The sequence below is a fragment of the Corvus kubaryi genome, unplaced genomic scaffold (genome assembly GCF_017639235.1).
Source record: "Corvus kubaryi isolate FWS band 111438036 unplaced genomic scaffold, C.kubaryi_AGA036_p1.0 37302, whole genome shotgun sequence".
NCBI lineage: Eukaryota > Metazoa > Chordata > Aves > Passeriformes > Corvidae > Corvus > Corvus kubaryi.
In genome coordinates this window covers 1,219,414-1,244,723 of record NW_024581095.1, presented here as the reverse complement: position 1 = coordinate 1,244,723, position 25,310 = coordinate 1,219,414, and the positions used below count along the sequence as shown (strand labels likewise).

The window sequence follows — 25,310 nt, the reverse complement described above, 5'->3', positions numbered from 1 at the left end:
TTTCCTGTTGCTAAGAAAAGGCAGTATATAAAATTGTGTAACAGTTTGCAAGAAAAAATCCTCACAGTCAGTTCAGTCCTAAATGAAAAGAAACAAGTACTGGAGCAATGACTGTCTACTCACTAGCAAGTAATTGTGTGATGTGAAAAGCTCTGCTGTGATTTTTTTTGTCTTTGCCTGGAATAATAAAATATATTTTAGAAAAATCTTTAGTACATTTATATCAATCAGAACATGGCTTTGCAGTGTTTGTATCATAATCCTCCATCTTACCTTTGTCCTAAATTAAATCAGTTTTTCAGAAGATTTTTTTGTTAACACAATTTGCTTTTTGGAAATCCTCCATGCTGACCCTTCCCACTTCTCAGACAAGAGGACAATGGCTTTGCTCTTCCTAGGCAGAAGTCTCTGAAGGCACAATAATGACTGTTCACCTTCCACTGCTTGGTCAAATGTCCAGCTAATGTTGCCCAAGAAGAAAACACATTTTTACCCCTCCAAACACATCAGTGTAGAATTTGAGAAGAATTGCTGCAAATGATCAATTAAAAATTATTTACTTTCATGTAGCTAATAGGACCTAACCTCTTTATTCACAATTAATAGTTCTGTGATTAGAGAAGAATTTGTATGACAGATTACCAGGTTTTTTTGTCAACAGTTTTTAAGTGAGTCGGTATCTAATGTGCACTGGTGAAGACTTTGGGTATATCAAAAGCATGCTGTGCAGTTTTCACTTTTAAGCTCCTAATATTTAATGGAAAATGTATTTTTGAAAGGTGAGTTCCTTCCTTTTAAACTTGGGCTGGCCTTAAACTGATGGGATGAGGAGAACAGCTAATAACCTGCATTGTGTTCGGTCTTGCACCCCTCATGAGAGATAAATGTGAGTATCCTGTCAGTTGTGTCACGCTGTCTATCTGTCTGTTTTCTAGGAGGTGATTTCCTGTCATTCCTAAGAAAAAAGAAGGATGAGCTGAAAACCAAACAGTTGGTGAAATTTTCATTAGATGCTGCCTCTGGTATGGCGTATCTTGAATCTAAAAATTGTATACATAGGTAAGGAAAATTTTTTTCTCATTATTGTACCTTTGCTCAGTGGAAATGCAAGATGTTTAAAGGTGTGTGGTGTTTATTATCACAGGAATGAACCCCACGGTTTCAAAACAGATACACTTTTTCTGAAAGTTGGTCCTTATTGCTTGTCTAATTCAAAAATACTCATCTGGGTAAAAAATATGTACTACACTATTTGATATCTATAGTTTTGGTGCTATTAATAGAAGTTAAAAATTATTTTTCACCATAATGATATGCATTATAAGGAGCCTGATTCATACAGTGACAGTGAATCATAGCAAAAGGCAGTCTGTGAGGCTTATGTCATGTCTGAAATTTACAAATACTTGCCAGGCTAACAGAGAAGTTAAGGTATGTTTGAAGTGTGCTTCAGGAAAATTCACTGGTTTCTCAGATAATAGAGAAGAGCTAAAGTTCTATATGTTAAAATATTAATTGCCTGGACTGCTTTCTCTGAAATATGGAACATTATCAAGCATTACGCTGTTGGAGTTTCTTATTCCTGTTCCTGCCATTCCTCTTTCTTGTTTCTTCTGCAGTTTGACTCTGCCACTGCTGTGCTTATACTCCATTTGTATTGAAGTGGATGGAATTTGTTTTGTTCTCTCAGAATAGCACAATATATACCCCGCTTAGTGCTGTGCCTGAAATATGAGATGTAAACATAATGATGATCCATTTCATAGAAAAATTATGAAGAACAAGTTTTCATTTCTGATGTTGATGTCTTCCACTTGTAGAACATCTGTAGGTGAACTGTGTGACACCTCACTTACATAATCAGTCCATTTGGGATTTAACACCTTTCTGGTGAATGCTGTTACCAGAGACCTGAGTGGCATTTCTCTTAGATTTTTATCAGCAGTGAATGGGTCAGTTGCAGTCCTGCAGGTCAAGTTAATCAAAACAATTCTGCAAGATCATGATGTATAAGAAACACTGAGAGAAAAAAAACCCTAACTCATGATCTAAAACTATGTAATATTCCCTTAGGGAAATCCAAGAAAAGGATTGTAAGCATTCTGTCATGATAGAATGTGTTTCAGCCTGGCTCTGTTTGTCAAGGATATAATAGCATAAAAATCAGAGCGAGAAACAGCATTAGTGATTTACACTAGCCTCATAAATGTTATAGTGCTTAGTAATTCCTGTAACAGTCAGATCAGTGTTAAATCTGAAGTGCCTGTTTAAGCTCTTGTGTTCTTAGAAAATTAAACAAAAGATAAAAATAGTAGCTAGATAACTGAAGTTCGTAATTGCAGTTACTGAAAAAAAATGCAATATTTAGTCATAAAATGATAGTGTGCTGCCTGAAATATAAATTGTTTTATGAATTTTTTTTTTAACTCTTGGAAAAGGGTATCCTTGCACAGCTGTGTGGGACAGAACTGTTCTGGTTGCTATAGATGACAATGTGGCCTCACTGTATCTCTAAAATGTGCACTGCTGGTTGGTGAATAGGAGATGTGTTTACAAAGCCAATAGTGATCTAGAGAATGTGTTTCAGAGAGAAGATATGTGGAGTATTGCCTTACCATATGAAGATTTCATTGTTTCGTGTTTTCAGTTAGAAATCTGAGTGCAAATATGTCGTGTAACTCCCAAGTCAGGAAAAAGAGCTGAAATCTGTTTTGTTAGTGCCATAGACTTGCCAATGCACACAGTCTGGGTTATGCATACTGTAGTACTGTAGTACAAGGAGAGAAGAACTTCTTTCCCCTTGTTTACTTTTTAACTTTCAAAATATTAATGAAATTTGTTTATTATCACAGATTGTCACAGAAGGTTATCAGAGAGCTAGCACTTTCCGTAAAGGAAGAACCAGAATTTTTAGGAAACCTATTCTGAACAAAAACAGAGCTTTAAAGTGCAACCAAGCAAGCAAACCATGTGTTCAGGAAAACTCTTACTTTTATGAAACATACAGGTTAATAAATCAAAATATGCATTTCCATTATTAGTTTACCAGCCTTATTTTCTTCAGTATACAACATTCTTTTTTTTAGTGTGGTTAGCCATAGCATGTGCTTACTTAATTTATGAGCCAATTTTTCTAAATTTGATAGGGAAACATAATGAAAGTCTCAGAATCAGGAGAACAACCAGCGAAGTTTAGTGATTTTTGCAGTAATGATAAAGGAATTTATGGGTCGTTTCCTTGGTTGATTTTATTTTTAGTTACTAGTACAGGTTGATTAACAACTTAGTTGATTAACAACTAGCTTACTCTAGGAAAGTAGCTCATGAAGTTTTAAAATGTGTTTGACCAAAGGCTAAACTGCAATTAAATAGGCTTAGCATACATAGAATTTTGCTAGGTCTGTTCGCTGTTTGAGGAATTTGAGCACTGATCCAGGATTTCTGGATAACCCTGGGAGTGGCTGGAGGTACATCAGTCTAGAACCCCTGTCTGCCACAGAAGCCCAGAAATGCAGGGAAAAGTCAAGCTGTCTTGTGCTCTGTGAGCAAGTTCTTGGGTGTTCTGACTCAGAACCCCACTGGAATTTCCTTACCCAAGCACTGAAAGTACAACCATGTGGCTGCATGGTCCATACAAGGAATCTGGGGGCCTTTGCTCCCTCGTTTTTAGGTGAGGTAAGACAGATTAATCGTGTCAATTTAATGTTGACGGCAGTTAAAAGGGAATGGAACAATTTAATTCACAGTAGGAAGAAGCTTTACCAATCTGTAAAAGGAGTGGTGGTCTTCTGAAAGAACATTAAATTTGTTCTTTTTTTGTCAGAAACTTCATCTACTGAAAGTGGTTCTCAGATAAAAAAGAGGTGAGAAAATTAACTAGAGACAAGGGACTAAGCAATGGTTAAAAAAACCTAAGTCTTCTAATTTGTTTAAAGGTCCATAGGCTTTGATTACTATTCCTTAAAGATCAGTATTTATTGTATAATTAGAAATAGTTTCTGTGATGTAGATTGCAGTAAAATGAAATTGGTTTGCTTCATGCTGTTGTCTTTCTGCAGTATTCAATTTGCTGATCAATGCGCCATTTTGGACAAATCTGGAGGAAATTATCCTCTGAGAGAAGGCAGGTTACAACCAGCCCTCCCCCACCAGGTTTGGGAAAAAAAAATAATTTTTTCCTCGGAGGGAAGTGAAAGAGATAAAAACTATTTCTTTAACAAACACACAGGAAAAGGGATAATCATGCTAAATGAGAAATCCTTCCACTCTGCTGAGAGAAACCTGGGAAAATTTCAGAATCCTTCCGTAGATCTCTCTCACCCTCCTTGGAGCTGGGTCATGGGCCCACCTCCAGGGCCAGGACCTCCATGGAAAGTCTTCCCAATGTATTCTGATGTTGAAACCGTCCAGCAGAGAAGAAGGGAAAAATTGAAGTCCCAGGAAAACAAAGTTCAACTCTCTGGAGAGAAAGAAAACTTAGGAAACTGGCTGAAAGAAAAGCAAGCAGGGTGCTTCTCCACTCTCTCGCTTTGCTGCCGCAGCTGAACGCCGAGAGCCATCTCTATCTCTGTGTCCTTGAACAACACTGCTTTGAAAAGTTTTGCTCCGTTTTTTCTCTCCCCACTCTCAGGCTCAGTTTAAAGGCATAGAAAGACACAAAATTAACTTCTGGACATAGAGCAGCGATACGGGATACACATCATAAAGTCACCCCAAGACAGTATTTTTTCAGAATCCCATGTATTTTTTTTTTAAGTAGTTCAAGTGTCTGATTTAGTATCTTACATATTTAGCTACCTGCTAAGGGTAACAAGGGCTACTAATCAGTTTATTGCTCTTTAGTTGTAACTGCAGTAGCTACATTTAACCTTTATATTTTAAAATTCTATCCAAATTTGTATTGGATTTTGGAAATTATTGTCTGAATTAAACTTTAACTTACTCTTTCAGTAGGTGAAATGGTTACATTGGCATGTAAATGATTATTGAATGATTATTTGATCTACATTTTCATCACCTCTAGCATCCAGATATCACTTGTTCTTTGCTCTCTGTTTCTCTTTAAAGAGCAGAAATGACTGCACTTACAGGGGAAAAAAAACTGCATGAAAAGATGTTACTAAAAAAATAAAAAGAGTGGTTGAACATGCACAGAACAATGTAGTAATTTCATCTCCACTTAATTAACATGAGGTTGAAGAATTGTTTCTTGCTTTTCATTTTTACTATATGCTATTGTTTAGATAGTTCCATTTTTCTGTTAATTAGAAACAGAAGATAAGGATGGAAATGTGATAATCTGAGTTGGTTTAATAAGCATTTGTGAGTGGCCTTCTTTTCCAGTATTTGATTTGCATGTGATGAATTCATTTGTCCATACTTTATGTTTAATTTTCAAAGCAGTCTTGGGGAGCTGTAGGAGGGAAGCTGCAACTTCTATTGGACTTTATTGGATGTGTAGGGATGTCTTCTACAAGACCAGGTTGACTTATTTGCAAAAGATGCACTAGGAGTGTGAGAAAACAGGGACCAATGTCCCTGCGTTCCAGGTCAAATTTTCCTCTCAGTCAATGAATTTATCTTCTGGAAGTCTCCAATATTCTGGAACAAGTATATGTTGCTTGGCAAGATGATCATGTTCTCTGGTCTAGTTCTTCCACTTTTAGTCATTGCTACTACTTCTTTTTGCCTTAGTTTTGTAGCTGTTAAAAACCGTGTGTTGTGTTAAATCTGGTTTACTTTCATGTTATGAAATCCTGATTCTGTGGATATTAATTCAGGATTTCTACAGTTTTCATTAGATATGTATAATTTAATTTAATTATGTATAAATTGCTAGGAAAATACTTACTTCCCTGCTACTAATCTAGTTTAGCTGATCTGCTCTGCTATTAGAGGTTTTTTCCCTCTCAAGTCTGGTAACTGCTAATGTACAGAGTTTTGGAAAAAAGTGTCAGAACCGTTTTATAACCGTGAACTTAAGAACTATATTAAATAGTTTAGTAAGTCTTCCATTTCTACCTGGAACAATAGTTCAGCTACCACAAAAGGATGAAAAGTGATCCTTTTCAATTTAGCATAGGTGCTGCTCAGTTCTGTGTGTTTGAGCAGTGATTGAAGTCTCCTGGGAGCAGGAGAGTGATGCTTTAGCTCCAAAATGGAACAGGTCTCCTTCCTAAGAAGGGGGAACAACCTCCCTGCTTGATTTGTCTACCTAAATCCCATGGAAGACAGTAGCCAAATACTTGTCGGTGCATGCCCTTGGGAGGTTCCACAGGACCCCGTGCTCTGTGGAACAACTGGTTTGGTTCTGTTATGCAGTAGCTTGGGCTCCTTGAGCACAACGTGTTTCTCTGAATATCACTTTTCCTCCTGGCCAGTTGCAATACCTGAGGCCTTTATTGCAGTTTCTCTAATTTTCTCCCCTAGTGTATGACTTACGAAGAAAAGTCATTTGAAAAAAAGTCATATGAAAGAAAGTCATTTTGGCAGTAAACCACCTGAACTCTCCAAGGTTTAGAGCAAGGATTAATTTGCCATTATTAATTATCTTTTTACAATTCCTTCAGAATTACATGTATAAAATGAAGTGATGATGTGAGATTCCATTTCTATAGCTTTCTTTCACAGAAAATTTATTTATGACTGAATGAGAAAATATGTACTATTGTGTTGATAATATCTGTTGATCGTGCTTCAATGAATATATCTTTCAGAGAATTATTGTCAGTGGTACAGTTGAAACACCCCATAAATGTAGTGAATTATCATAGTTTTGATCCTTTTTTATAAGGTGATGTCTCTGCTTTATATAAAATGATGTTTCAAAGCATTTTTTTTCCAATATGAATGTTAGAAATACTCCCATTCTGTTTAAAGCTAAAAACACAAATGGAAACTTACATGAAGAACTATTACTTTCTGCAGGCCACTTTATATAGATATAGTGTTAGTTCTTAAAAAAAGCCACCAAAATTTACTCTGCCACACCTGTAAAATAATTTTTAGTCAAACTTTGAATTTGATTGGCGCATTACTGTGTGTTGAGGTTTTATTTCTTAATATGGACATGCCTGATACAACCTCCTCTGTTGCCTCTTAACTGGAAAGGTTTTTTCCACCAAAACGAGTATTTCCACTGACTTTATTAGATTATAAAGATACTGTGCAATTACAGCACTGCCAGTTTTATACACATTATTATTTTTTATTTGTTCTGTTGGTCATAAGTGGTACTAATTCTCCCAGTTCTGTTGTGGAGTAAGTGAGGATCTGTCTGCCAACTCTTTCCAAAGAAACCTGAGTTCAGAGAGCTGCTCTTGGGACTCCCAGCTTTTCTTTGTTGCTAAACAAAGAAAGAAAATAAATTCGTTGTTTCCAAAACAGTGGTGCTGCTCCCCTTTCATCACACTAATGCCAGCTCTGCATGGGTGCTGTTGGGGTACTTGGTCTGCCATGATCCTTTTTTCATCAGTGGCTATTAAAACTGCATTTCACACCATAGTATTGATCAAGACAAATGTGTCACTGCTTTCAAATGCAGCAGGAAATTATTCGTCATCATTTTCACACTACCTTGTTTCTTCAAAATGAGATGTTTCCAACCCTAAAATAGCTAATATGGTGCACTCCAGCTGCTGTCATCCAGGAGAGGCAGGTGAACAATGCTACATTTCACTCAGCTTGCCATATAGGAATAGATTATAGAGCATTATATACCAGGTTTTAGCTTTTAAGAAGTGATTTTCAAGAGATTCCCTCCATCCTTTTTTTTTTTTTTTCCTGCTGTCACGTTGGTGAGTGTGGTTTGATCCTAGAGAAATATGTTTGCAATTAAAGTTGGATCAGTTCTGAATCAGTACTTCTGGTTGTCCAAGGTCTTATTTGAGCAGCATGATTATTTTTTTCTTTAGTGAGCTTCTATGAATCTGATCTGAAAGTATTAAGGAAAAAACCCCAGTAAACATGAATATGCAAGGCCATGAATATTGTATACTTTAAACACATTATAATAAATTAGAGTGAATATTGAATTTGAAGTGTGCTGTAATGGAAGTGGCTGTGAACTATGGTGAAGAGTTGCTTTTGAATAAAAATTGAACTTTCTTCCAGTCTTCTATCTGTTTCCCTAAGCTATTGAATTTTGACATGGCTGATGGTAACAAAGAATTTAAAAGGAGGAGAAATACAGTTTTTTCCTTGTGGACGCTGTGCATTTGTTGTACTGGTTGATACTGCTTCCCCTTGTGTGCTTTATTTGAAATTCACCCCAGGCTGTATTAAAAGCAAACTAGGCATCACAGATTGAGCTTTGCCATGGCTGCATAAGGCTTGTAATTAGAGTAATAGATGTGTGGGTTTGAATGGCCAGAGTGTGATATAAGGAAGGTCTGAATAAGTTTTTGTTTACTCTAAACCTCCATGTGTCATTCTGTCTCCATAAGACTGTGCTGTTTTTCATATATTCCCGATTTGTGGTCGAAGTAGTCCCGTTACCAGAGGAGTTAGTGGTCACAGTGTGTAGGAAATACATATTTCAATTGTGGCTTTTTCATGTTACTGTATTAAATAAACATGCAGTAGACTGCACAAAGTATTACATTAATGTAATGATTATTACATTAATGATAGAAATGGAAGTTCTGGTGCTTTTTTGTTTGCTTTTCATTTCGCTTTTTTTTTTGCCTCTTTAGGAATAACATGGTACTTTATTCAGCTGCTATTAGGACAGGTTTTGTTTGCCACGGGGATTTTCCAGTACTTAATATCCCTACCACTTGCTACTCTTCTTTTAAAATATTAAATTATAAGGCATCTATTCATACTAGTGGAAAAGAAAGTTCTCGTTCAACTGTGGTTGTTCTGAGGCTAATATTAATAATTAATGTTCCCAGAGGCCAGTTTAGTATAGGATATTAGATTATGCTGTTCCTTAGCTTAGAATGGCAAATCGAAGTTTCTTCATATAAAATAAATAAAGGGAAATTACCTTTTTCTTTCCATGTTTGTATTTTCTTTTGAAAAGACAGTTACATTTCATCTTTATTTTTGCCTAATTGACATTTCCTTTAGGTTCCATTTTATGTCTAAAGAGAACACAGCCTGTATATCAGCTGAATGGCATCAGGGATAATCCAGTATGATAAGTCAAACATAGTTCTTTATATTAATGCTTTGAAGCGTCTGTTAAAAGCTTCAATAAGGTTGATATTTTTGTTTTATTGCAAAGTTTCCCTAGTGGTCCCTATTCAGTATGTGCTTAAATATAATCTTTTATGTGTTCTTCATAAAATGGAGAAAATATCCAATTATTTCAGACATCTGAGCTTTCAGTATTTCAGTTTTTCTTGGATGATGCTTTAAAATGTCATGTAGAGTTAAACTAAAGATAGTAATAGTTAAATTGGTTGGCACGTTAATGCAGAATTATTTTGTAGACCTAGGTATTTTAAAAAATGCAGTGTCAATATTGTCAGTAAGCTATATTAATACAGATATATGTGGTGATAGAATTCACTGATAACTGATAACACAAGGGAAGCTGAAAATCCATTACTTTTTGCAATAGCTAGAAATGTATAATGGGTTCTATTTTTGCTTTCTATTTGCTACATCTCATCCATCAGTTAGCAATTAGAGGTTGGATATTTACCATTAGAAGGTAGATTCTTCATTCTGGTCAGCTGGCTGTTGTATTTTTAAGGAACATTGAGTGTTTCATGTGTTTATGTTTAACTTATATGTGACCTGAGGTCTCAGTCTCACAAGGAAGAGCATGAAAAATCCTCACTAAGGAGCATTTGTTGAATACACATATAAAGGGACAGAATGTGCCATTTTAAGGGTAATATTTTGTAAGAAAATGACCCTAAACCGACTTTTTAAACTTCCGTTATCTTTTGATAGTCCAGGGCTTCTCATTCTGAGATTTCACACCTTTCCTTTGCATTGTCCCTGCCCCTCCAGATTTTACTGCACAACTGGGTAAGACATGAGTGAGGGAAAAAAATACGCAAAAGGAAGATTTTTTAAGAAGGAAATATTTTTGTTCTTGTTATTGCATAGGTAAAGTATGGTTGCATTACTTGCTAGCTGATGTTTCTGCTCTTACATGTTTAAGTAAATAGCAATGAATCTGTTCCCTGAAATCTCAGATAATGGTCTGGTCTTTCTGCCATGCTGAATTCCTGTTTGGGTTCCAGAAATCATCAGAGAATCCAAAAGAACATCACAAATTTCAGAATATTGTGAGATACTGTAATAAAATGTTGTCTATGATGCATATAGTTACATGATCTCTTCTTTTAGAAGTGTGTCCGTTTTATTCTTAGGGGGCAGTTGTTTTATGTAAAATCAAAATTAAGTTATTAGAAAACTGAGTATTTTATAGATGGTGGGGAGAAACATTAAGTATCAAAAGGTAATTATAAAAAGGCTTATATCAGAATTAATGCTTAGGTTGTAAACAATTAGTAAGAAATTTCAGAGGAGGGGATTTAGATTTTTTTCTTGTCACAGAAGTTGCATAGTATGAAAAATATTTATTTCTTTCCCCTGTGGGGTTGAATTAGTCCATATTTTCCTCATGTGATACAGAATGCTCGCTCCTAAAAAAAGAGTAGGCTTTGCTAGGAATAAAGGAAATAAGGCTGAAAGAAATGGAAGCAAATTTTCTTAGACTCTCTCGTTCTGTTTAACAAACAGTAGCATTTTAAGTGTAAAATTATTGCACTGTTTTTGTTTTTGTTTACTGCAATATCACTTTCTTGTTGATAAATACTAGGAATTTATAAGTATTATTCAGTAAAATAACTTGAGTAACGTATTTTTAGAATAATAAATCTACTCACTGCATGAGGGCACCAGGCTCTCTCTAATTAAGAAGCAAGAAGTAAAAAATGAAAGTACACGATATTGAAACTAAGGTAAAGATAACATGCAGTTAGTGTTTGTGGAAGCTATTGTGCTGACCATGAAGTCTGGGTAGTGTAAATAACATTTTCTCTACTCTCATAGCCCTGTCGCAGTGGAGAATAGTGGGTGAAATGTAATTTCTTTCTAAGAAAGATGGGCTGCAGGATTCCATTTGTGCAGTGGGCAAAGGAGGTATTAGTCGATGATGAACAACTAATTAGATGATCGTACAAGACAAAAGCAGAATAATAAGGGAGGGGGGGAAGGGGGAGAATGCAGTCAACTACAGCAGTTGCTTCAGAAGTGAGGTTTAGAGTGGCTCTTTGAGCACAAATCATTGACCACAGGGTGTGTCAGTGTTTGTTTAGGGAAGCTAAAACATATTTTCATGCACTGATTTCTTTTCTTTAGGGTGTAGAACTTTTCCTGGTTTCTTTCTTACAGCAGAAAATTCTAATCAGTGTTTTTGAAAAGGAAAAAGATGTATTGTACATCTAAGATATAATGTATTGGTTCAATTTTTTATTGGTTTCCTGATACTAATTATTGACATTCCAAAGAGGAATGTACCACAATTATCTCAGATAGGAAACAACTTTAATTTAATAAAATTTTTTTAGGCTGTATATGGTAACAAATAATAAATTCCCAAATTGTTTTCCTGAAGAAGATAAACTTATTTCCCTTATCTGAGTTTTATACACATACATACACACACACATATATATGTATGTATGCTTACTAGGTTATGCCTATTTTGTCGATTTGACAAAATGTTTATCCACTACTTTTTCAGATAGCACTAATGATGATATACCTTGCCCTGTATTTTACCACTGCCTCAGGAGGTTTTTCAGAAGTGCCTCCGAGCTTCACAGTGCTGTAGTTTTATCACTGATGTATCATATTCAACATTGTGCTATGGCTGTGTACATAGTGAAAAACAGATGAAAGAAGGATGTGTGATGGGTTTTAGTGTGTATTTGTGAAATAACTTGGTTTTAAAGTTTCTGGAACTGAAAACATTATGGCATATAGTTCTACATATCAAATAATAAAGAAAAGGCTGTTTTCAAGCTCTTTTTGGAAAATCAGGACATTTTTCCCATAAAGCTAAGAGAAACTTACGAGGAATTATGCCTGTTCAGCTCAGGTGAAAGTAAATTCAGTTCCAATAGGTACTGCTCACAAAAAATATTTTGATCAAATTTAAACTGTCTGAAAGGAATCACTCTTGCTGAGGATGAGTAAAATAAAACACACAGAAAGCTAAGTGCATGTTTTGTTCTCTTTTTGTCATTGTTCTGTTGTTCTCAGCCTCTTTCCTCCTCGTTCAGCAGAATTGTAGTGCATGGATACGCTTTTATGAAACATTTTTACATCTCCGCGAGTTTTGCCTCAGATAAGGAGTTACTCTTTGTCAAAGGCTATTTCAAAATCCCTTATGCAAGGCAGTAAACAGCAAGGAAGGCCATATTGGCATGTTAACTGGTTTGGAAGATAGATGGAGATCATCAGGGTACATGGAGCTGTGAGAATTGTTGAATCAATGTTACAGTATTTAAATGTTCGCAGATTTCAGCTGAGTCATTTAAGCCTGACATAAAAGCTCCTGGCAATGCTGGATGTCAGATACTTCATCAAGTGTCCTGGCTTCTGGGAAATAGAAATAGATGAGTGAAATAAGGGCCAAGCCCCTGTTTAAAAAAACCCAAACTATTTATAGGAGTTAGGATGCTATAAGTAAATATACTTGATTTAAAAGGCTTCTGCTTTGTAATAATTTTGATTTTGGAGATCAGTAAGATCAATAAGGCTATACCTGCTCAAAAGGAAGGGTTTAAACTTTACTGCTCTGAATATTGCATCTTAGTAGTTAGTTGGTTATAAAAACCTCCAGGCCTATCCACTAACACAGTAATTGACTGTCCTTCCTGCTTGGTATCTTAGACCTCTCTGACTTCTCATCTGCTTCTGGGAAGCCACCCTTGCTGCCTGTTATTGCTTGTGCATACCACGCTCTCTTGTATGATGTTATCTGGACTAGTTTCTTACTCTCCTTTCAGGGTCATGCATGGGTTCATGAAATCCCACTCCCTCCTCATGAGAGCAACAGAGAGCAAAACTGAGGTGACAGGGTCATCTGCTCTTGTCTTTTTTTGGCAAAACTCAAGTATGAAATATTAGCATTGTGGTCACAAATATATTTATCTATCCTGGTTTCTTATTAATACATTTTATTTTCAAAGGGGTTATTAAACTTCCGTATACATTATTAATCTTCTGTGACACAGCTGGACTTCAGTTGTAAATTGAAACCAGTTGTTTTTAAATTTGTAAGTCAGTAAGGATCTCTGTAACCACAGGAGAGCATTATAACCTTCAGAGAGAGTCAGGCAGACAGAACTCAGACTCCTGTAAACGTTATGCAAGATTTTTCTATGTCAAACGTAAAGACATGTTTTTTCCTTAAGCAGGCAGTTTCTGCTTCTTTTAGCTATCAAGGAGCTATTAAACTGAAGTGTTTTGAAGTGTTTCAGTTCCTTTTGGGGAGTATTTTATAGTAACTTATACAGAGCTTGGTAATCTTTTTGATTTGACAGTGGGCCAGTATTCTTCTCCGATGGTTTTAACATATTCTTAGAGCTGCACAGTTCCCCTCTACCAATGTTTCAAGCCCTTTGCAGGAGATGTTGTCTGAACCTGGAGCTGGACTCTGAAGTGCCACTGACATGCTGCTGACACCAGCCTGGGTTAGGGCAAAGGACAAATTGGTGCTCGCTAAAGAAGGAAAAAAATTGTTGAGGAAGCCAAAATTTGTGTGATAGCTTTGCTACACACAGTGTGGGGCCACATTTGACATGTGAAACCAGACTGCCTCCAATCACAGATAAATGCCTCTACCTGCATATAATGGAAATCTGAGGAGACTCAGCAGCAGCTATTTCATTGTGACTTTGTGGGAGTCTACCTGTACCCAGCTGGCAACACTTGTAGCATTTTCTGGACAGAAATTAGCAGTTTGTGTCAATTGCATTCGAAATTTTGTTGTTTACCCAAATACGTGATTGGTTAAAAAAGTCACCTTTTCATATATGATAAAATGAACAAATGCACCAATCCAGGAAATTAGTAATTCTTTGGGTCTTTCCCTCTTTGACCATTACCTGTTTGTTGTGTACTGTATGCCTGATAGTATAATAATAGATTTCAGGGCATCTGACAACTCTAATGTTTACTTTAAGTCAATAAAAAGTTGGATTAATTTACTTAATCAATCCATCCCTTTGAAACAGACACTGGTCTGTACACCTGTTGAACTGGTTTTAGTTTATTAAGTAACTGCATTAATAAAATAGTATTTCTTAATTTTCTTAGATTTCTCACAATCTGTTAGACAATGAGGTTTCATTTTCCGATGCTCAATTCAGTTCCATTACTTGTATTTAGTTGTAATCCATATCTCTTTTGGTTCACTTTTCTTTCTACGTGATTGCCTAGCAGTATTTGTATTTTACTGAATGTTTGTACTTAGGCTTAATTTTTCAAAATATAATAATTCCTGTTTTACAGGCTAAGTCTAATCTTTTTTCCAACAGATACATCTCCTCTCCCTTCTCTCTGTTCTCCCCTCTCCCTCTTTCCCCTCCCTTTCTCCTTCTCTCCTCTCCTTCTTTCTTTTTATTTATTTGCCCTTACTGTTGCTTGCAGCTGCTCCTAATTTGATAATATCTGGAAATTTAATTAAGTTCCTGTTTAACTTTTCCCTCAGATCATTAACAAAGCTGTTGAATGAAAACAGGCAACTCCAGTTTGTTGCCCTATATTACATCACCTTCTAAGAAATTTTTTACCTTCTAAGAAATTTCTTACCCATAATTCTTTAAGTAGGAAGATTTTAAGCATTCAGCAGATGACTAGCTGAACTTTGGTTATTTTATAACCTTTGCCTAAATGCTAGATGCTAAAATGAATGTAACTAAATGGCAAAGAGGATCCTGTCTTCCTACAGTGTAATGGCAGAATAGTTTTTTGTGTGGAAATATTTCAGAATAACAGCCAGGTGCAGTAAATCCATAGCTTTGCAGTAGTTTTCTAATAGTTAATTCTTTTCCTGTCTTTAGATTAAGCACAGGAAAGTGTTTCCTGCATTTCCAACAAACTTTGAATCCCTGTAGGACACAGAACATTCCAGATTCATAGGGAGTCAACACTCTACCTGAGTGAACATGCTTCTGCAGAGAGCAACCAGAGGTAGAGGGGCTGTTTCTAAACATAGAAGTCTGGATTTTCCAGAGGAAGGACATTCTTGTAACAGATGACTTCATGGGATAGCGTAAGGTTTTAATAGAAGAAAAAGGATAGAGTTAAGTAGGTGATGAACTTGGAGCCCCTGGCCTTATTAACATCTGTTCCTTGACTCATCCCAGCTGTGAAATTTTACCATGGTGAACATGTGAGTTAACATGCGAGTTCATCCAGTTCCCAAAAGTTGAAGTCCTGTCCCATCTTCTGCTATCAATATGAGATGTAATCATGATCCTTAATCAGCACTGTCATCTTTTTTTCTTCAACATCTCATACTTTGGGTGCCTCACCGTAATTCCATCAAAATTTCCTCACTTTCTGCTTTTTCTTGTGATGAAAAAAGGGCAAAATATTTTCTTCCACATATAAGTTTTATTTTTGAGTAGGAAAAGTATTGTGGATTTTAATTAATAGCAACAAAAACCAGGACAGATGTTCAATTATTTCCTATCTTAATTGACAGGAAATGAATAGGTAATTTTATTCCTCTAAATTTCTATATATAATCCTGTACAATGTATTAGTCACATGAAATTTCTTTTGTATTTCTGTAAACTAACTGCAAATCTTACTTAGCTGTCTAGGACAATTAGTAAATGATTACTCATCTTCATTTTCATTCATTTTAAGGTTTTTTTATTATAGTGACAAAACAGACTATTTTTAAAATATTAAAATATTTCAAGATGCCACTAAGCATTTGTTGGTAATCTTTGATGAAAGGTAGAGAGATACTGTCAGGTACAAATTAGAATTTTTTTCTCTGATTGGAAAATTATGAATTTGTGGACTATTACTGTATATCTTTGTAAATGGTTTCCATTGCTAAGAGTGCTTAGCTGGCATATGCTACCTGGGCCATCCATTTAAATTATTTCCTCCCTGAACAGGAAACATCCCCAGAGAAATAATTGCCTTAAAATGTGGCTGACTTTTCTCTCTTTGCTCTTGGCTTTCTTTGCGACTGTCTCTTAAAAATTCAGGAGGTTTCTTTTTTGCACTTTCTAGCCACTCATCTTAGGACTGCAACACAATCCTCTTGTCTAGCACTACTTGATTCTGCTATGTCTCTGCTTTCTTTTCCTCCTGATTTCTAATCAGACAATTTATTTGGTTTCTCTCTTACTACTTCTGTATTATTTTCATGAATATGTAGTGTCTTTTACCTTTATTAGGCTGGATGGTTCATTTCTCTGTGGCCTGATTATTACCTTTACCTTTTTTTTACCTTTATTAATAAAGTATTTGAGGGTCTAGTTCCTATAAAATACTTTTCTACTGAAAAGTCATGAATGTCAGTCCATGCTTATCTGTTACTTCGAAACTCTTAATCCATTCCTGTCTGCTGTAGGAGCAAAAGTAAATTTAAGTGATTGAAATGCATGTAGAGATAACTTCAACTACAGCCACTGAATACCACATTATTGGTGCTGGCTGCTGAAAAAGCAGTAGAGTTGCTACCTGCCTCAGATGAACTTTGATATTCACCTGTAGCAAGTACTTAAATCTAGCCTGAGAAGACAGAAAGACTTTGAAATTCTTCCTTTTTCACTAGGAGGACTTGAAAAACCCTGCAAATACCATATTATTGTGCTATTAGATTTAATTCTAGTGAAAAAGGTGGGGGGGGAAAGTGACCCATGTTATAACTATGCTTTTGAATTTCTTGGTTCCTTGGGCACTTGCAGTGGTTTTCAATTTCTTATGCTCTGCTTTGCATTATTAGTAATTTGAACGTAATACATTATGATATTAACACTAGGAAATGCTTTGTTTAATAGAATCAATAGTTTATTTTCTAAAAACCTTAATCATCAGGAAGTCAGCAATAGAAGCAACTCTGCTTTAGGCATTTTCTTTAAATCCAGCATGCAGGCTTTTCTATTACTGGTATATAACAGACAAGGGAATATGGTCTTTGACTATATCTGGTCTGCCTCTTCAGATGTTTCCAGTTTTGTAAACAAGTTAAATGAATATTTAATGCTTCTGTACAGATAAATCAATTACATTTTGACATTATACTGTAGAATAGAATAAGGAAGAGATTAATTCAAAGCTAAATTCAGAATTAAGGACTAAATTGAGGGATCCTCCTGGTCTAAAAAAGGTGGACACTCGTAACAAGTCTTACGTTACCACACAGGTTGAATAAAGCCATGATATTACAATAAAAATGCACTTGTTAGCACAATTGTGTGCTCTAGTATTTCATTTTAGTTGCCTCTGTGAATATTACAGTGAAAATTTCTTCTTGAAAATGGTATTTTTCTTCCTATGAGTAGTACAGTCTACTTGTGTGACTTGTTATGGAAATGGAACACATTGTGACTTAAGTCCACTGTAATTTTATCAAGCACAAAATGTAAACTTGTGTTCTGGTACATCTTGGATAATTATTTTTTGGACACTTAATTTCCCCTATAATTCCATTATATCAAAGAGATTTTTCAGGACTATTAAGAATGTTACACGTTTCTTAAATGTACCCGTGTTTATGTCCTGTAATGTTTCTGTCAAAACCCAAGAGCTTAGGAATGGTTGCCTGGAACCCAGCAGAGGTGTTATTCCTCTGTCTGTCCTGTCATTAAGGATTTCCAGAAGGTATTTTTCATTTTCCAGTTGCTCTAATATTGTAGGTTCCTCATGAAGTTGCCTATCTTCCTCTCCAATGACTGTCCAGACCCTTAGTTTTTCATTAAAATGGGCACGCAGAAGAAATTGGATTGCAAACCTTTGTTTCAAGATACAGCACAAGGGGGGGGAAAAAAATAATTAGACATTTTGTTCAGCATATTACATGTAATCAGCAGTGCACAGGAAAAATGGGTTATAAAAATCTACAGGGATGTCAGTGCATAGAGGACTATTATAGACTAAAATGACTATGATGCCATTTTCATCAAAATAACTGTTCAGAAGAATACAAGTAATAACTATTAAGTTCTAAAACAGTTGAGAAACAATGCAGATAAAAACCATTTAGATGCTGCTGATGGGAATGTTTCTGTTCCAGGAGCAGGCATTGTGAAGACAACCTCTGAAATAGGAAAAAGAGGGAGGAATAGATGATGCAGCAATTTATTGCTTCATTTCCATCTTCATAGTCTACTGCTTTGATTCTTCTCAGAAAATGCTCATTGTCTACTATTGCCTTCTTTATCTCTTTCAAAATTGCTGGTACAGAAAACTTGCCCTGCTAGGAAAATAAAGGGCACACAGTAGCCTACCAAAATAAAACTCAAGATAAAAGTTTCCTAATGTGTCAGTAGATCTGTACAGTCCCTTGAGTCATATCTGGATGGCAGACAATAAGTTGGCAGTCGTGTTCAGCTACTGAATACAATTTTGTGGGGGTTGTTTTGTTACTTTTTATCTTTTGAGTTCCTTTTGCAAAAATTTAAAGTCCTTCATCTGAAAACTGAAAAGTGCTTTAGAAAGAGTAATTGAATGTCACTAATGCTGTGAGGTGGGAATAGTTGCTTATTTTATAGTTAAGAAGAACTGAGCAATATCCAAAACTGTGGATAGCAAGCAGAGCACCTGACATTATTGAGAAATCACTACTGCATCCAACTTGGAGTTTCTCTGGTTTGCCTGCACTGTTCAACTGTGGAGATGAAGATGGGCTTGCATTATATGAGGAACTGAGAGAAATTATTAGCATTGTAGTTAATATGGCTCCATTGGTGTTCATAATAGCTAAAATAATGTGAAGAAACAATTAAATCAAAGTAAAAAGGGGAAAGAAAACACAGAACACATGAAAGGGTCTTCTTCTGACCCTCTAATATTTTCCCAGTCTGTTACTAGGCACATATTATTTGTTGTACTCTCCACATATGGCAAAATTTGCATACGCATATCAAGAAAGTTCTGAAATATGTGTGTTTTGATTTGGGCACCACTGAAAAATTACATCAGGTGTTTGAAGGTTAGGGTAGTATCTTACAGTCCACAAAAACCCCAATAATTTATCTTGTAGTTCCACTTCCCTCCCGTTTTTGTTGTGTTTAGGTAGTAGACTATTTTCATTGAATATAACGTGCAGAGGAGATAAAATGGTCCTGTTCACTAATTAATTACTTGCTTTTATCACCTAAGAGTATTTTAACTGCACGATCCAGGGATGGAATATAAAATAACTAATTAGTCCAGTGAGGCAGTCTGTGCTGCTGATTTAGTAATGGGGAGTTCACTCTCGTTTTGATTTGCTTTGACTCACGGAATTCCATTCCAATGCTAGGTAGTAGTTGCTCTGTAGTTCCTTTGGAGTGTTGAGGGAGTGTAAGAATGTCCTTAGAGAAAAGTTTAGTAGGTTTACGTCCTGACTGACAGACGTGAATCCAGGTGGTAACAACTCCCAGCACAGAGAAATTGCCTCCACTTCCTCCTTTAACTGGCTGTTGAATTTTTAGGAAAAGTCCTACAAACTCTCTCTTACAGTTTCAGCATATTCAAACCATATTAGAGATCCCTAGGAGATGTCCTGTTTGTATTTATAGGGGCTGCAGAGCAGTGCTTAAAAACGAAATTTCCAAATTACATACTAGTTCTTACTTGTTAGTAGCTGGGGGGAAGGCACTTTGTTTCCAGCAGTACTAGGAACTTACATAATATTGTTATTAAATAGTGAGAATCAGTTTTTCTTTTGCTAAGGAACTTCCTCTGTAGCACCTCAATGTAATTTGTGCCCAATTTGTAGATCTTTCACAATATAAATAAAGAATATTTTCTTGCTTACTGTGTTAAGGATAAATACTGATTTTGTGGAATTACTGCTTTAAATAACAAATGCTTTATGAGAAAAAAAGAAAATTCCAAACAGATACACCTAATTTTATGCAATTGTCTCTCTTTTTATTCAGGATGTTGGCTCTAGGGAACATTAGGGAGAAGGAAGAGAAAGCAAATAGACCATACTGGTTCTTCAGGGGGAAGAGGACAAATAGAATGTAGTTGATTTTGGTGCAGTTTTTTGTTTAGGGGTTGGTGTGTGGGGGTTTTGTCATTGTTTTTCAGGGGTTTATTGTTTACTTGTTTGATTTGGTTTGGTTTTTTAATGTCCATGTAGAAAGAGTCGTGATTTACTATAAATATTTAACACTGATGTTATCTTTAATATTGACTTCTCACAGTTAATTTTGGTCACCAGACCTCTGTATTTACATTTTCATGTTTCCCCTAACTCATGTTGTTTATCTTACATATGAGGTGAAACTCCATTGTGTGTATTTCATATGAAAGGTTAGGAAGTAAAGGGTCTTTATAAGCCCCTTAACACTATTATACTAGAACTCATATCTGTAGAAAATAGAAATTAATTAGAATCATGGAAACTGGAATAAAATGAATGTCATGATTTATTATTTTAAAGCAATAGGAGTAATAGTTGCTGATGCCATTTTGTTTCCAGATTCTGGCTATAAATTCTGTAATAAATCACATTGACCAAAAGCATCTTTGGTGTTTTCTCTTGTGTCTAGACTGAAAAATAAGAACATCCTTTTAAAGGAAGCTGTCAGACATAATAAGAAACAGTGAAGAATTTATTTGAAAAATACAGAAAAATCTTAACCAAACCCTCGGAATAATAGTAAAAAAAATCCGAAAAGTTGAGGTACCTATAGCTTTCAGTGTAACTGTTTTTAAAAATGCTTTTAAGCATGCAAATATGTATAAAAATCATCTGTAAAATTAAGCAACAAATCACTGAGGACATGAAACATGTACACTGACAGTAGAAATATTAACAAGATAATCTAATTTTGGGACACTTGTATGCCTGAGGAATGAAAGTATCACATCTAAAGTGTTTTCTAAATAAGTGTGGGAAAGCGCCTATAATATACATGAAGATGGAAAAAGGCAAATTTGTGTCAGAAGTAAATATATGAAGTGCTCACAAGACTTTATTAACACAAATGATGTATTGAAAGTAATACAGAGTCTTATAGCATCAAAAATGGGAGAGTTTTAGCTAAAAACAGAAAAAGGTATTAATACAGTGAGACTCATAATGTGCCAACATTTTATTTGCTCTTTGTAGCATTAATTTACATATATCCTGAACAGAGTGTCACAATCTTTACCAACTTCCACAAATACCAGTTGATTTTCATGGAAGTGTTTTAGTCAATTTTCAGTAGGGATGAAAAGCATTTTCTCTAGATGATTCTGAATGAAAAAAGAAAAGTCATAAATACAAAACTGACAAAAATTATGCAAACTGAGTGTAGTCTTTGTTTATAAGCACCATACTGTGCATATTATTTACAATCTGCTTCCCCTAATAATCAGACTTATGCATGAGGAATAAACCTGAGGCAGCTCAGTATATAGGTTTTTCTTAAACTGACTCAAGATGTTCAAATACTAGGTCAGACTTCAGGTGGGGAGATGCCTGTGATTTCAGTTAACTGTAAATTTTCTTTGAGGTACAACCTCATTACTTTTTCCACTCCTTATGTGTATCAGTTGCAAAATCTAGACTATATTGAGTAAAACAATAAAAAAACTAATTACTGAAGTATGATTGGAACCTAAGCCATAAATTCTTGAGGTTCTGTGGTGATACTTATTGCACACTTGAGTATAAGCAATAACAATTTGATTTTGTTTTGCAGCTTACTTGCTTTAACCAATATAGCTGTATATAACAATACCACATGCTAACATCAAACTACATAACACAGTGCAGACTGAGCTATTTTATGCATTTGTGCACATCTTCAGCTGGTGCCTGTGAGTTCAGATTTGTTTTTTAGTGGTTCATCTTCTCAAACCACAAGAATAACTTCATTTATATCACTCAAGCTCTAGAACTATAAATGTTCTTAGTGGCAGAAAAGTTGTGTGAGTCAAATATGTTAAAATTCTTAAATCAAGTTATAATATTTAGGGTGATACCTAGGCTCTGTCTACATATCGAATAACATAGCCCAATATCAATATGGATGAGCTGATCAAAGTGGATGTATGAGCTTCAGCATCCTTAAATATGGCTCTAGACTTTTACTTTGGGTTAAATATAGTTCAGTCCTTTGTCATTAATGTCCCCACCATGGGTAATGTTAGAAGCTGTTTGCCACTGGTTCAGACCTTTCTTTCTGCATTAGCTGTAGAAAAAAATTCCATAGAAACAAAATTCTGTAGCTGTAGAAACAAATTTTGTGCAAATCATGGGCAGAATTCTAAGTTAGTTTCTTCCAAGAGCAATGTAGTTTGCATGCACCAAATTCATTCTTCAAAAACCAATGAATGTGCATTAAGTGCTCAGGGGATTCACTTCAAAACTATGCTACAGCTCCAATTCAAAACATCAAAGTTAATGTAGTTTTTCTGGAATATTCATGCAAGGCAAGCCATTTGTGGGCATATTAACTATTTAAGCTAAACAAAAACACAGCAAGTTTAGTTTAAAAATATTTTGCCCATGATGCTCCTAATGGTATAGAATTAATCCCCTTGCTTAACATATCTCCCCATTTAAAAATTTCTTCTATTTTATAATGATGGGAATAATACTATGTATTTTATTATGTTGTATTTTAATAAGCTGTAGAACACTGACATTTAATATACGTATAGTATGTTTATAATATATTATTTGTTGGGGTCTCCTCCCCTGCCATGGAGCCCTGGGAGATGGGCCCTGGGGGGGGAGGCATGGGGTTTCCCTGCCCCTGGTCAGTCCCATTTCCCATTGGTTGGTTTGTGTTCCCCGGGGTGGCCAAGGACCCTCGTTAATATACGTATAGTATGTTTATAATATATTATTAGCATCTAGAGAAGCCACAGTAGGTCTTCTATCAAGTGTTACTGCATGATGTCTCCTAATCTAAAAAAGAAAAAGAAGTTTGAGATGAAGGGAGGGAGTTGACTTTCTGAGCTTCTCATCCATCACTGAAACAAAATTCCTTTTCTGTGCTGAGTAACTTTTAACTTTTAATAGAAACTCTAACAGGCAGAGAGAAGATGAAGCCATTTCTCAGGTTTCTCACTGAAACACATCCTGAACACATTTCAGGACATTTCTTCAAATTCTGTTTCATTTTACATAGGATCTGATTCATTAATCTGTGGTTTATTTCTGTGACCACTGAGGGCAGGGCAGTTGTGATGAGTTAACTTTGCCTGGCTGCCAGACACCCATGCAGATACTTTCTCACTCCCCCTCTCAACAGGACAGGGAGGTAAACAAGACAGAAGAACTTGTAGGTCAAGATAAAGACAAGGAAATCACCTACCAATTGCCATCATAGCAAAACAGACTGAATTTGTTTTTAACGTGAATGTAATGTATTGCAAATTAAAATAAAGTTGGATGGTGAGAAATAAGACTGAAATACCTTTTCCCCTTCCCTTCTTCTGAGGCACTCCTTCACTCTGGAATCCTTCACCTCCTCCTCTGAAGTGTGAGTGGGAATGGAGATTCTGGTCAGTCCATAACAGCTCCTCTGTGCTTCTCCTTCCACCTCACACTCCTCCCCTGCTCCACTGTGGCTCCTCTCTGTGGACTGCAGGGGAATCTTGGAGCATCTCCAGCATCTCCTCCCCTAACTTTTTCATAGGATTATTTCTGACGTTTCTTCCCCTTCCCTCGCTTCTGTTTCCCGACAACTGCTGTGAAGTGTTTTTTTACCCTTTTGTAAATAAGCCTCTGAGAGGCACCACCATCTTGGCTGAGGGGCTCAGTCAGTTTGAATGATTTCCAAGTACTTTCAAACCTGTAAAAATGTCGGTGTTTATTTCTTTTTTTAATTAGAGACCTGGCTGCAAGGAACTGCTTGGTAGGTGAAAGCAACATTTTGAAAATAAGCGATTTTGGGATGTCCCGGCAAGAGGATGATGGCGTGTACTCATCATCAGGCCTAAAGCAGATTCCTATCAAGTGGACTGCTCCAGAAGCTCTGAACTATGGTAAGGACATAACTGGATTTTCTTGACCAAAAAAAAAAAAAAATCCAAAGTACAGTATAAAGCCTCAGAGCCACAGTATTCGAGTGTATATACATACAATATTCCTTTTCCCCTGTTCAAAATAATTATGTTTAAAATAATTTTAATATTTCTGTCTGATTTATGTAAAAACCACAGTTTTGCCTTTGAAAAAGAATAAGGCAGCAACATCAGAATTGCTATTTTGCAGGAATAGCAGAGTGCTTTGGTTCTGTTGCTGACTCATTCTTGTGGATAGCCTTGTCAGTCATCTAAATTATGATCGTTAGCAAAATGAATAGCAAGTTCTGCATATTTATGGCCTCTCATTGAAAACAGTAGAAAATGTTAATGTACTAGAACACTGTGTTAGATAACTCATTGCATTGGTGAAAAATGTAGTCACTGGTTTTTTTGGTTTTTTTTTTAACTGCAGTTTTTATTTTCTTTTTTCTTTTACCTGCATTTTTGTGTATCACTAGGCTGTTGTATTGGGGATAAAAAGTCATTATATATCACTGAGGGAGGTGATCCACGCTACATGAATAATAGTTCCAGAATAGAAACAGAAGCTGCTGTACTTAGCCTTTTTTGCTTATATGAAACTAGAAAAATAAGTTCTTCTACGTAAAGTGGGCTGTGAGGGAGCTGCACATTTAATAGATGATGGCATGTTTTGAATGTACTTCTCTCAACCGGTTCTTTAGTTGAGTACATAGAATAAAATATTTTTAAATTCTTCATTTGAAGTGTCTATAAATATTTCTGCCATCTCTTAAAGCCTTTTTTTGGAAATCATGCATTGGAAATCATAAGTTTGTGAGTTATGATTGATAGCAGAAAGCTTCCTCTCATTAGCACTTTTGCAGCAGCTAATGACATGACACAGTGAAGCAGATCTTCCCTTTAAAAGGCTGACAGTAAATTTAGTTACAGTAATTGATCCTGTATTACCAATTATTCTAAGAGATGTTAGTGTTGCCAGCATTCACAGCTTTGCCCTTTTGGGTGTTTGATCCACTGTAAAAGGTGTTTCGGGTTTTTATTTTTGTTATTTTGGAAATGCATACAGTGGTTTTGATATATTATGAAAACCTGTCCTTATAACTGTATGTGGTCCAGTCGGCTATATTTAGCAAGAAACAGAC

General features: G+C 35.7%; 1 protein-coding gene across 3 annotated transcripts in view; it reads left to right on the top strand.

Annotated features, from left to right (window-relative positions):
* Positions 1 to 25,310, top strand: part of FER (FER tyrosine kinase) — a 161,458-nt gene that overhangs the window by 121,864 nt on the left and 14,284 nt on the right. For all 3 annotated transcript variants that reach the window (XM_042028047.1, XM_042028046.1, XM_042028048.1), the window contains 2 exons: positions 936 to 1,059; positions 23,990 to 24,144. In XM_042028047.1, the coding sequence (XP_041883981.1) occupies positions 936 to 1,059; positions 23,990 to 24,144 (279 nt within the window). The remainder of the gene's footprint in view (positions 1 to 935; positions 1,060 to 23,989; positions 24,145 to 25,310) is intronic.